This window comes from Kogia breviceps, chromosome 2 (genome assembly GCF_026419965.1).
Source record: "Kogia breviceps isolate mKogBre1 chromosome 2, mKogBre1 haplotype 1, whole genome shotgun sequence".
Taxonomy (NCBI): domain Eukaryota; kingdom Metazoa; phylum Chordata; class Mammalia; order Artiodactyla; family Physeteridae; genus Kogia; species Kogia breviceps.
Genome location: NC_081311.1, coordinates 16,188,775 through 16,202,416, shown reverse-complemented (window position 1 = coordinate 16,202,416; position 13,642 = coordinate 16,188,775). Strand labels below are relative to the sequence as shown.

Below are 13,642 nucleotides of genomic sequence, written 5' to 3'. Positions count from 1 at the left end.
GGCTTAGCTGCTCTAAGGCATGTGGGATCTTCCCAGACCAGGGCTCAAACCCGTGTTCCCTGCATTTGCAGGCGGATTCTCAACCACTGTGCCACGAGGGAAGTCTGACATTTTTTTCTTTAAATCTGGTTTTTGGTGTGTGGTCCAGAGCTTAGTGTAGCTCTTTCCCCTCCCCCTCGATAGGCTCAAGTTCTTGGAATGAATTATAGTCAGATGCCCGTGTTTTTACAGATGAGGAGACTGAGACCCAGAAGGGTGGAAGACTGCCTGAGGGAGAATGGGAGAGCCTGCCAGGAACCCTGACTCCTGGGTTTTTAATGAGCTTCTTGAGCAGCACACTCACTAATTGGCAAGTGATGACACTGAGGATAAACTGCTGGTGAAAATGTAAAAGCCTTTTGTTAAGAATGCGCCCACCAGGTGCGCATCTTATACAGCATATTCACTGCATCCCCACCACCTGGGAGGGTGCTGGGCACAGGGCAGATGCTTACTAGTTTTTATTGAATAATTTAAATTTCATATAATTATATCAGTGGAAGGGTCAGCACCACTATAGGGTGTTTTGGAAGACTGGTCCTCACACTTTGGTACTTCACAGATCAGTAAAAAAAAAAAAAAAAAAAAAAAAAGAAAACTTTTAAGTGAAAGGACTGTAACAGAATTGCTCATTTTAAATTTTATCCCACAGGATATTAAAAAAAAAAAAAAGACACATCCCTCCCATCATGTACAAAGCTATTGGAGGTCTCTTGGGAACCCTGCACAAGGGAGGGTCTATCCCGTGCAACACCCCTGCTTCAGCGTCTCCCCAATTCCCCAAGCCAGCAACCTGGGACAGCTGAATACACTTGAAGGCCCTTCTTTTAGTTCATCCTTTTATCTTCTAAACAGCTCCAGCCTGCTTACTCTTCCTTTCCACCCAGAAAACTACCTGCTGGGTTTCCCTGAATGTGATTATGATCCTCCATCCCTCACTTCCTTTCCTGATCCTGGGTCCCTTCTCTTAACTGGATTTCCCTGATCTCCATTAGTCACCTTTGCCCTTGCCAGAGGACTTTTGCACTGTAGTCTCATGTGATGCTGGCAACAACCTTTCCAGGTAAATAGGACGGGTAATGTCACCCCCATTTTTGAAAGAAGGAAACTGAGTGACTAAAGTGAAGGAATTTACCTAAGAGGTCGACACTCAGGTCTCCTGATGTCAGACTGGTGCTCTTTGCACGCCAACTGTGTATTGCTTCTTGGCATGTCCGGGCTGCCAGCATCAGAAGACCTGGACCTGACACCAAACTTGTGATTTACCAGCTCTTTGACCTTGGACCCCAGCTTCTCCAAGACCGTTTCCACAAGTATAAAAGTGGAAATGATCATGTCTACCCTATAGGGTATGAGTAGTTACATGAAGTTAATATATTAAATGCAGTGATAATCTTTTAACATCATATGTTTAGAAAGTCTCTTTACCCTTAGGGGGACTTTCACACACTATTCCACTGGATCTTTACCACACTGTCAGTTTATGAAACAGGTGAATGAACTGAGGAGGGCGGGGGTGTGTGAGGCGTTGTTTGCAGAGTCACCCGTCTGGTTAGAAGCAGAACTAGTCTGGAATTTCATCCCTGGACTTCCAGTCCTGTGTGTGTCTTTCCAGAGTCCCATGGCAGTGAATTTGGGCCCTGTACAGTTTCAAGAAAGGATTTTCAAATACTACCAAAACAAGTATCAAAATCTCTTTTGGCTAAAAATGTCCCTTAGCAGGTACAGTGAGTGTGGGAAACCTGTGATTTATGGCCAGTCTGGCTATTCTCCCCAACCATCCACAGATCCAAAGGGCACATTGTTTGACGCTTGGGGCTGATTTCTGGTTGCCAGACTGTTAGGTTCTGAAAACTGTGATTTTGTTAGAGGGAGCATGGCGTGTCCAGAGCAACTGCTAACATGCTCTTCTTGCCTTATCAGACTAGAAATGTGTCATCCACTTCCCTTGACTTTCTGGGTCTGAGCCGAGTGTTTTGCCAAATGAACAAGGAAGATGTTTGTTACAGCGAAAGACCACGGGCTTCCAGGCTGGAGACTTTTACCTCTGACTTTAAAGTCTTTTTGTTCAGGTGTGGACTGTTTTTGTGAAGGGTTCAGATTTCCATCCTACTGATGGAGAGGAGGCTGCCAAGGGCTAATCTAATGTTCGGGGTTGGAATTGCATTTTGTAAGGAGGTGGAGTGCTCTCCTTTTTCACCCTCTGCCCTCATTTCATTTCTGATCATAGAGGAGAAGGTGGGCATTGTCCTGCAGAACTGCCTTTAGCTATTGCTCAGTCTGGCCCTTCTTTTTCAAAAGTAGCCTTGTTTGGCCTTCCTTTCTTCCTGTCTCATGGGAAATGTATTCCCGGGGCAGCACAGAGTGTGATGTTTTGCAGAGTCCTGCAGCAACCCTCACTCACCCGCTGTCCCAAGTGCTGCTGCTGCTGCATGGAATCACGATTGGAAAATAAGAATCAGATAAGAAGACGGGGTGGGGGGGGTGGTGTCTAAGTCCAAGCGTGAGAACCCCAGAAGCTAGGAATAATGTGTGGGATTAGCATGAGTAATGGAACAGAAAGGAACAAATGTGATGAGTCAGGCGTTTTGTAATGGAAGAGGCTTAACAACGTGTACCTGAGAACCAAGGATCTGTTTCCGCCCCTGGGTTGCAGACCACTCCCAACTGCTTTGTGCAAGAATGCATAGAGTTCTGGAAATCTTCTCAAGTTTTGTGCTCGAGTGTGGGAGTTGCTGGCAGGTATTAGCTCATGGAAGACTGCCAATGGGTGGGATTCAGGGTGGCAGATTTTAAATTATGCTTCTGTTCCTCTGTCCTGATCCCCCAGAATCAGGAAGGTGACAGATGGAACAGATCACCGGGAGGCCAGAAAGGAGTCCGATGTACTTACTAGCTGTCTAACCTGGGGTGAGACACTTCACTTCTCCATGTCTCAGTTTTCTCATCTGTAAAATGGGGGTAACACGCTGTCACGAGCTGTCTGGGAGGATTAGGAGAGAGAAGATACAGAAGTATGGAGCCTGGTACTGGGCCCTTTAGTGAGTTAAGCACTTACTAGGTGGGAGCAGCTGTTGTTTTTTACTGTGGAATTCATCCTTTTATAAAAAATTTTCAGATGTCGGGTTGTATTTAGAACGTTGAATTAGTATTGCAAGAAAGTTTTGCTATGTGAGTTGGGAATGCACTGAATTTTTGAGATGATTGGGTGGGAATAGACAGTAAAGAGTGCTATTAACCCCGAACCAGCATCAAAATAACAGTTTCATTTATCTTGGTATAGAAAAGAATACAAAGATTCATCAGGAAGTATCCTTGCAGCCGACCTGCCGTGCTGAGTTCCAGTAAGCACGTGTCTCGCCTACTATGTGCTGGGCACGTGCAGCTTGCTGGGGCTCCAGCAGAGACTGAGACACAATCCCTAGTCCCTGAGCCATTTGCCATCTGGCAGGCAGGACAGATACACCAGCAGGCAGGCTTAGTGTGGGCTGTGTGACGGGATTGCAGTGGGTGTGGGAGGACAGGGGAGGGAGGTGCTGCTGAGGTCCCAGAGTCAGCAGCATCTGAGCCAAGCACTTACGAGGAGGCGTTTGGTTTCTTTTATTGATTTCCAGATTGCCAACACAAATTTTGTTTTAATGAGCAGAACCTTAGTAGGCTCTGGCAAAACATTCATCTGGGCAAGCAGAGGCGCGTGATAGAGCACGATGGACCTGCTTAGTTTTGTCACCTAGTAGAGGGAGGGGCCGTGTTCACTGAACGCCTTGCTCTGCGTCGGGAACCTTCTGTACTCCCTTTTACCTTGTCCTCACGGCAGCCTGCAGAGGCTGCTAGAATCCTAGTTTTGTAAAAAAAAAAAAAAAAAAAAAAAAATTAACAGGCCTGAGCCTCAGAATCCCATGCGTGCCCAAGGTCAGAAGCTGTGATCCCAGAAAATCATCCTGAACCTCGGGACTAGACAGCATGGAGAAGCCCATTCCCTCTGCCCTGGCCCTTGTCTCCAGGCCTCGCCCCTGCCTGCCTTCCAGGCGCCAGGTGGGGACTTGTCCTGTGGCTGTTGTCTGAAGTAAGAGGAAAGAAAACAGGTCCTTGGGGAAAAGGAAAGTCAGTCTTGCTGGCGTGAGCCGGGCAGGAGGCATGACAGCTCCTCCACCAGCTGGTATCCTCTCTGTCTACCTTTCTCCCTTTGATTGTGTGTGGGAAGCTCCTGCCTTCCTCCTGCTTGCAGTATTGCGTGTCCAATTTTCACTTAGATCAGGTGAGGATGTGAAGCCTCTTAGTTATTTGAAGCACAGAGACCCTCAGCTGGTTAGGATATTCGATTTGGCTTCAGAAATGTTTTGAAACCCAGCAAGCTGAATAGACAGGGGAGTAAGGTCCGACCATCGTAGGTCCACGATGGAGGGGAGATCAAAAGGGGATTTTTTTTTTTTTTTTTTAAACCAGAAGACACCTTGGCAGCCTCTGGTCCAACCTCCTCATTTTGCAGGTGAGGAACCGTAGCCCCCTCTCAGGGTCGCACGGCATCGGATGAGAAGTAGGGCCCCTGGATCCAGGATGCAGACTCTACCACCATGGGGTGGGGTTGGTTCCTGCCTGCCGGGAGTGACTTACGGTGTGCCAGCCCAGCGTGGATGGAGTTCTAGGACTCTGAGCTGACTTTGGCTCCAGGAGTAGCATGGTTAGAGGAAAGCCTGTTGGATTAGGAGCCAGAGACTTGAGCTGTGTGATCAGCCAGGACCCCTTCCCTTCTGAGCGTCAGTGACGCCTTCCAATCATCTCTGGGGCGTGTACATTCATTCACTGAGTCTTCTCTTTACTTTTGACCCCAGAGCGCGGCACCTGCGGGTAGGAGCGCGGGCCCAGGGGGTAAGCGTGGCCCAGGGGGTAAGCACGGGCCAGGAAAGCACACCCACCACCACTGGTTATTCGTATTTCCCGCAATTCCAGTGAGGTCTGGCAGTAGCACCTTCATGAACACGAGATGGGTCATTTTTAACTCTTCTACGGTTCACAAGAATATACATTTCCTGGGTGACTTTGATTTTTCAAGGCAGCCATTGCTCTCAGACTGGTCGGCAAATCCTCTGAATTCGGAGTGGAGCTCTGTTGTGTTCCTGCAGCTGGCAGGTGTGTGTTCAGTGCCCAGGCAGAGGTGGATGGGGTGCAGCAGACGAGTGAGACCAAAGTCACATGCCCGAGTCACCGAAGATGACCGGGAGACTCCTGCCGGGTGTTTTGGAGAACTGGCGTCCCTAGTGGAGGTGGGGGATCCAAAGGGCCAGGATCCATAAATGAAGACTTGGGGCTTCTGCCTTGCTCTCCACGTTCTTAGATGCAGGAGAGTGGCCCTTACTGAGGATGTTAAAGGGATTTTTGGAGAGTGTCAGGTTGAAGTGAATTTCCCCGCTGCGTGTTACACGCTTCTGTGCCCCGCCGCAGAGACTGACCGCTTCTCTTCTCTGCCCTCGTCTCTATAGCCTTGGATTCTCCTGGAATCCTGCAGTGTTTCCCTTTCCACATCTCTGCTTAGGATTTTCTCTTTGGAATTATCTCCTGGTTGAGCATCTGTGTTATTTGTTTAGTGGAAAGAAACATGTGCATTGCCTGGCCCTTCCTAGTATGGTTGATTTACAGTGTTGTGCTAGTTTCAGGTGTACAGCAAAGTGAATTAGTTATACATATACATATATCCTCTTTTTTAAAGATTCTTTTCCCATATAGGCCATTACATAGTATTGAGTAGAGTTCCCTGTGCTATACACCAGGTTCTTATTAGTTATCTATTTTACATATAGTAGTGTGTACATGTCAGTCCCAATCTCCCAATTTATCCCTCCCCCCTCTCCCCTGGTGACCATAAGTTTGTTTTCTATATTTGTGGCTCTACTTCTGTTTTGTAAATAAGTTCATTTGTACCCTTTTTTTTAGATTCAACATATAAGTGGTATCATATATTTGTCTTTCTGTGTCTGACTTCACTCAGTATGACAGTCTCTAGATCCATCCATGTTGCTGCAAATGGCATTATTTTGTTCCTTTTTTATGGCTGAGTAATATTCCATTGTATATATGTACCACATCTTCTTGATCCATCCCTCTGTTGATGGACATTTAGGTTGCTTCCATGTCCTGGCTATTGTAAATAGTGCTGCAGTGAACATTGGGGTGCATGTATCCTTTTTTTTTTTTTTTTTTTTTTTTTTTTTTTTGCGGTACGCCGGCCTCTCACTGCTGTGGCCTCTCCCATTGCGGAGCATAGGCTCCGGACGCGCAGGCTCAGCGGCCATGGCTCACGGGCCCAGCCGCTCCGCAGCATGTGGGATCCTCCCGGACCAGGGCATGAACCCGTGTCCGCTGCATCGGCAGGCGGACTCTCAACCACTGCGCCACCAGGGAAGCACGCATGTATCCTTTTGAACCATGGTTTCTCTGGGTATATTCCCAGGAGTGGGATTGGTGGGTCATATGGTAGTTCTATTTTTAGTATTTTAAGGAACCTCCATACTGTTCTCCATAGTGGCTGTATCAATTTACATTCCCACTAACAGTCAAGAGGGTTCCCTTTTCTCCACACCCTCTCCAGCATTTATTGTTTGTAGACTTTTTGATGATGGCCATTCTGACCTGTGTGAGGTGGTACCTCATTGTAGTTTTGATTTGAATTTCTCTAATAATTTGTGATGTTGAGCATCTTTTCTTGTGCTTTTTGGCCATCTATATGTCTTCTTTGGATAAATGTCTATTTAGATCTTCTGCCCATTTTTTGATTGGGTTATTTGATTTTTTGATATTGAGCTCATGGGCTGTTTGTATACTTTGGAGATTAATCCCTTGTCAGTTGCTTGGTTGGCAAATATTTTCTCCCATTCTGAGGGTTGTCTTTTTGTTTTGTTTATGGTTTCCTTTGCTGTGCAAAAGCTTTGAAGTTTAATTAGATCCCATTTTTGTTTATTTTTGTTTTTATTTTCATTACTTTAGGAGGTGGATCAAAAAAGATCTTGTGATTTATGTTTAACGCAGAAAAACTATAGGGTGAGATCTTGAATGTATTGCATCCCAAAGGACAAAAAATAGAATTTCTAGAACGTGTTGTTAAGATCGTTTTAGATTTTTTTCCCTGCTGAATTATGCTGGGGGGAAAAGTCTAAATTTCATCTATATGATCCCTTTCAGTTCTTATGCTACATGTATACTTACCAAAATATAAGTCTTTCTGAATTGTGCATCATATCTTTGTGATTGAAATGATAATATTGCATTTCCAGGCCTCACAGCTAAAATTAGAAGTAAACCTCAGATAACTGCCCTTATGGAATCAAAGTTATGGTCTATGGTTTCTCAAGAAAAGCTCTCACTTCCCATCCTTAATATCTCCCTCAAAAATCGATAAATAATCAGGCCCCATGGAATTGAATTTTACCCATACTATAAGCATTAGGCAACAAAAAAACTTTACAAAAACACTTTTGTTTCTTCCTCAGCCATGTTACTGTTTTTAAGTAATTTAGAAAGTGCGGGCTGGGAGACCTTACTTGGTTTCAGAAAATGAAGACTTTGAAATCAAATCTTCAGTCTATCAGAATCTAACTCCTTGTGAAGAAATGGAGCTGCTAAGAGGGAGGGGCTTTCCCCAGGGTCACGTGGCTGGTCAGGGCCGAGGCTGAGCAGGGCCCCGGCTCTCTTAACTCTGGACACAGCGCACCTTGCCAGAGTCTGTGAAGGAGCTGGGGGCTTTGGAGGTAGGTGTCTGGGGAAGATGTTAGGCTGTCCTTTAGAGTCACTGGAGTAGTCTTCCCTGGCTTTTTGGGATTTGAGTCTTCTCCAGGCTACTGTAGTCATGGCAAAGAGCAGCCTCTAGGGTCATATCTGTGCCCTGGGAAAGGCTGAGCCGTTGTGGTCTTGTTTGGAGGTGTGACTTGAGGAGCTCACAGAACTGATTGCTGATGCTTTATTTTCTTGCACTGGCCCTATAGTTATATCAACATGCCCTCTTTCCTGTTGCTGGAAGCCATCTGCATTTTCCTGTTTGCCGAAGGTAGGTCTTCTTGGTTGTGGGGTGAGGGTTAAGGTGTTGAGGGGTTTGGTTTGCCTCACATCCTGTTGATTTTAACTTCTAAAGTTCTCGAGTGCATTTGTGTTTCTCCACTCCACGGCCACCTGCCTACTCTGAGCCCCATCATCTGGTGCTTGGACCACTGCAGTAGCCTCCTGACTGGTCTCCGGTCTCCTTGGGTTCACCTGGTTCCCATCCATCCTGTTTTTCACACATCACCATTTCAAAATACAAATCTAGGGCTTCCCTGGTGGCGCAGTGGTTGAGGGTCCGCCTGACGATGCAGGGGACATGGGTTCGTGCCCCGGTCCGGGAAGGTCCCGCGTGCCGTGGAGCGGGTGGGCCCGTGAGCCATGGCTGCTGAGCCTGCATGTCCGGAGCCTGTGCTTCGCAACGGGAGAGGCCACAGCAGTGAGAGGCCCGCGTACCGCAAAAAAAAAAAAAAAAAAAAAAAAAATACAAATCTAATCACGTCTGGACCTCTCTCCACTCCCATCCCCTACCTGAAACTTTTAAGTGATGTCCTATTGCTCTTAAGAGGCCCTGCCTGGGACTTCCCTGGTGGTCCAGTGGTTAAGACTTCAACTTCCAATGCAGGGGATGTGGGTTCGATCCCTGCTCAGGGAGCTAACATCCCACATGCCCTGGGGACAAAAAAAAAACAAAACATAAAAAAAAAAAAAGGAATCAATATTGTAACAAATTCAATAAAGACTTCAAAAAATGGTCCACATCAAAAAAAGAAATTAAAAAAAAAAAAAGAGGCCCTGCCTGATCTGATCCTGTGCCACCTGGTGTCCCCTCTGTCCACCGTTTGTGTTGCAGCCCATACTCCTTCCAGGCCTGCCCAGCGCCCTTGCTCCCTCCCTTCCTAGGGGTTCTCAATTATGGTGGCCTCTCTGCCTGGATCATCGCCTCACCCCAGCACTGCTATTCTGGTAAACTCCTATTCATCTTCCAGCACCCAGCACAGTTCCTCCTGGACCCCCAGATCAGGTCAGATCCCCCTATTAAAACCTCCTGTAGTGTTGAATTCCTCTGCTGTGTAGCACTTAACACAGATATGAGTTTATTTCTGTGTGAATTTTTTAAAAATTATGTCCATCTTCTCCACTGGACATAAGCTCCATGAGAAAGAGATTCTGCCTATTCTTCATTCACCACTTACTGTGTGATCTTGGCTCCTAGCACTGAGCTTGGCACGTAGTTGGTGCTCAAGAAGCAGATTAATGAATGAATAATGGAGCAAATCAATTTTCTGTTTACTTCCCACTTTGGCCCTCCCAAGTTCTAGCCCCTTTGAAATATGAGATGGTAGAAAGGAATAGTGTGTTTTGTGGATTGTCACCCAACGAGTAAGAACCAGTGGGCTGGGCTTCCCTGGTGGTGCAGTGGTTGAGAGTCTGCCTGCCGATGCAGGGGACACGGGTTCGTGCCCCGGTCTGGGAAGATCCCACATGCCGCGGAGCGGCTGGGCCCGTGACCCATGGCCGCTGAGCCTGCGCGTCTGGAGCCTGTGCTGCGTAATGGGAGAGGCCACAGCGGTGAGAGGCCCGCGTACTGAAAAAAAAAAAAAAAAGAACCAGTGGGCTGGGTGGCTGTCTGAGGCTAGCCCAGGGTCCTCTTGCAGTCTCTGAGGCTCTCTTGCAGTTCTTCCGTGGTCTGTGTTTCTGTGAGTAGGGGTATATACACTCTCTGCTCATTGGCTGATGCCACCACCTGCCTGTTCTCTGGAGCCTCAGGGAGATAAGAGAGGCTGGAAGAAGGCTGTGCTTGTCCAGCCCGCCTATCCCCTCTCTTGAAGCCATGTGGGTGCTGAATGTAACACAGTAGCTTCATGGCCAAGGAATTGGGGAGAAATGAGATGTGTTTGGGGACAGGGCCCAAATGCGGTCCCTGGGGGCCCAGGCACAGTAAAGGTTCTGTTCTAGCTCATCGTGGAACTTTACCCTCTGTAGCCTGTCCAGTTTACAGAGCACTTGATCTGACCACCCCTAGGTTGTGCAGATGAGGCAGGGGATGCCTAGAGAGGTTCTGTGATTTGCCTGGGGCTGCACAGCTATCAGTAGCAGGGCTGGGATAAAAACCCGCCACCCACTCCACCCCCTCCCCATCCAGCTTCTTAGCACCATCCATTACCCTCACCCTCCCCAGGTAGATGGTCCTCAGAGGTGTGGGCTGACTTGGTTAGGAGAGGAAGCAACAGTCGCACGTTCATCAGCTCCCTGTTCCAAGGGGGACTTCTGCAGAGTCCTGAGGTAGTTTCACAGGGGCTCAGTGGGGACATCACCCCGGTACCCGCTCCCCTGAAGGAGGCCTCACCTGAAGCCTGGCGCCTGCCAGGACAGCTGAGCACATGGTGCAGAGTTACATTAGCTGAGTCACATCTGTAGTGAGCGGTCTCTGGTCACGGAGCGCCTCCTCCCTCCCATCCGGGGCGATGGCCGGTCTGTCTCCAGCTGGAGAATTTGCTGGTAAGGCATTTAAAAGGAACAGGACCTTAGGGATTCCTTAGCTTCTGGACCCTTTGCCAGTAGTAATTCATGGGCTCATTCAGGAAAGCTTAGTGCCTACGGGCTTTGACTACAGGGTCAAAGGATGTGAGCATTTTTATAGTTCTTAATTCATTTGGCCAAACTGTGTGCAGAGAGCTGGGCTGGGCTCTGTGGAGGACAGGTGGAGGTGTTCCTGCCCCCGGAGAACTTCCGGGGGTGCACGGCTCATGGGAGCAGCACTGCATCAGGGGATGGGCTGCAACAGGAACCCCCCCAAGTTGACAAGATCTTGATGATGTCGAGTGCACTGACGCAGAAAGCCTCCATCTTCTGGAGGACCAATTTGCTGAATTACTGAGTGATTTTTGTGATCTTTTGTTTTTTGAGTTTGGGGAGTAAGTGTTGCCTCTGCTTCTGTCCCAGCGTCTGCCATGTGTTTTATGGAAGTGGAGGATTTTTTTTTTTTCTTTAATTCGGTCTACTGTCTGTATTGTAGTTTATGTCTTGTTTCTGCCTCTGGTGGCAAAATGGCAGTGGTGGACTTTCTTGGACTTCATGACATATACTTACTTGTCTGACAGCTTTTGACTGTGGAGCTAATGGCTGGTTCAGCATTTTGGCCTAGAACCATCTTCTACTCAAGTAGAGATTAAGGGGAGGGCATATCAGGTGAGCAGGAACTCAAAGATATGGTCGGGGGAGAAGTAGACACTGGTTTAGTGTGTTTTTCAGGGACTAGTGAATGTAGGTGGAGCTGGGACCAGCCAAGGGGGTAGTTGCTTAATGCAGTGGCCCCCAACCTTTCTGGCACCAGAGACTGGTTTTGTGGAAGACAATTTTTCCACGGTCCCGCATGGAGGGGATGGTTTCGGGGTGATTCAAGAGCATTACATTTATTATGCACTTTATTTCTATTATTATTACATTGTAATATATAATGAAATAATTATACAACTCACCATAATGCTGACAGGAGGCGGAGCTCAGGCGGTAATGCGAGCAATGGGGAGCGGCTCTAAATACAGATGAAACTTCGCTTGCTAGCCTGCTGCTCACCTCCCGCTGTGCAGTCCGGTTCCTAACCTGTCATGGACCAGTACCGGTCCATGGCCCGGGGGTTGGGGACCCCTGGCCTAATGAACTCCAGGGGGTGCTGCCAACGAGAAGCATGGCCCCCAAAACCTGACATCATTTTTTGGTGTCCTCCTCCTGGCCACCTTCCTGGCAGGGGCAAATCCCCCTGAGCCCAACTTCCCTGTGTTGTGTGATTCCTACCCTACCCCCACACCTGCCTGGCTCCCTCTCCTTTACCTCTTTCCTCAGCAGTCCCCCCAAACCCATCTCACATTCCTTCATCTGCCCCGTTCCTGGCCTGTCCGGCTCCTGGGCTTTGCCCACCCTCACTTTGTGCCCACTGTGTTTACCCAGCGGACATGGACGTTTATAAGCATCTACATGTCTGCTGCTTCTGGCAGTGACCATGCACAGTTGGCTTTTCAAATAATCCCTCCAAGTGGCACCTCACTGTCTTCAGAACTTTCATCGTGGTTGGCTTGCTGTTCAGCACCTGGCATGTTACCTGCCCTCAAAGTTTATTTTGAAAATTGTTGTTGGCTGTTCATATGCCATCATAACAATTTTACTGGGTATCACATAGAAGAAAAAAAATGTATCCACAAACTTTCTACCCCTAAACTTATGAGCCCTTGTTCATATTAATTGCATTGAATGAATGTATCAGTGTTTACTGAGGGTTCTATCTCTTTGGATATTTGTTACCACCACCACTCCTCTGAAACAAGTAACATTGAAGGGGAGTGTCTTGGTGCACATCTTCCCTTCTCTAAAGTTGTTTTCCCTTTGGATCAATTCCCAGGTGTGATACTGTGGAGCCTAAGCACTTTGATGGCTCTTAATTCATTTGGCTAAATGATTTTCCAAAAGGGTTGTACCAATTTATAGTGCCACCACTGGGAAAGCTTTTCCTGATTTAATCTTTCCCCAGTTACATTTAAATTTAAAACTTGATCATCTAAATTTCACATTTAAAAGGGTATCCCATTGTTTGAGTTAAAGTGCTTTGTCACCTGTTTGAAAATTTTCCTTGTGCTTTTCCGTGAATTCTCTTTCGTCTATGAATTGTCTGTTCACGTCCAAGGTTAATGTTTATGGCAAGATGCTACGCCCCAGAGGGGCACTCGGTTATCATGCCTACCCAGGGACGAAACTCATCAGAATCACAGGCTCTCTGTATCCCCCCGTATATATATATATATATATATATATTTTTTTTTTTTTTTTCCCCCGGTACGTGGGCTTCTCACTGTTGCGGCCTCTCCCGTTGCGGAGCACAGGCTCCGGACGTGCAGGCTCAGCGGCCATGGCTCACGGGCCCAGCCGCTCCGCGGCATGTTTGGTCTTTCCGGACCGGGGCGCGAACCCGTGTCCCCTGCATCGGCAGGCGGACTCTCAACCACTGCACCACCAGGGAAGCCCCCCCCCCCATATATATTTTTAATTTTTCTCTTCAAAATACCCAAATTTAAATGCAAAGGTACCTGATAGAAGTGGGGCAATTGGTGGGGGTGGAGGGAATTATTTATGTTATCCATCTGGTAATTTTTAAGATACAATATCATTAAACTCTTTCACATTCCTGTTTTCTCTCTTGTGACCCGTTCGTCCTGGTCATATACCGTGGACACTACGACTCCTCCCCTCTCTGCCTTGTAATGACTGCTTCTGGTGTTTTCTCTCCTAGTGCCCCCATCCCTCTCTCTTCAGGAAGGCCACGTGAGCAAGGAGACCATTGGGAATATGTCAGTCGCCAGCAAAAGTAAGCCCACGTTTTTACTCAACCCTCCAAACACCTACTTCAGCCTCTACGTGATGGACTCAAGAGAAGCCATGTTACTCCAGACAGTTTCTGCCCACTCATGCTGTGGCCAGAGTCATTTTCCCCAAACAGGGGCCTGACCAAGTTCCTCTCCTGGGTAAAAACCCTAGCAAGATCCCTGCTGCCGAATTTCTTGGCCCATGCTTCAAGGTCTTC

General features: G+C 47.6%; 1 protein-coding gene across 1 annotated transcript in view; it reads left to right on the top strand.

Moving 5' to 3' along the window:
- Window positions 1-13,642, top strand: part of VWA2 (von Willebrand factor A domain containing 2) — a 48,444-nt gene that overhangs the window by 1,379 nt on the left and 33,423 nt on the right. Inside the window, 2 exon segments of the mRNA XM_059054366.2 lie at window positions 8,016-8,077; window positions 13,352-13,426. Coding sequence (XP_058910349.1) covers window positions 8,016-8,077; window positions 13,352-13,426 — 137 coding nt within the window.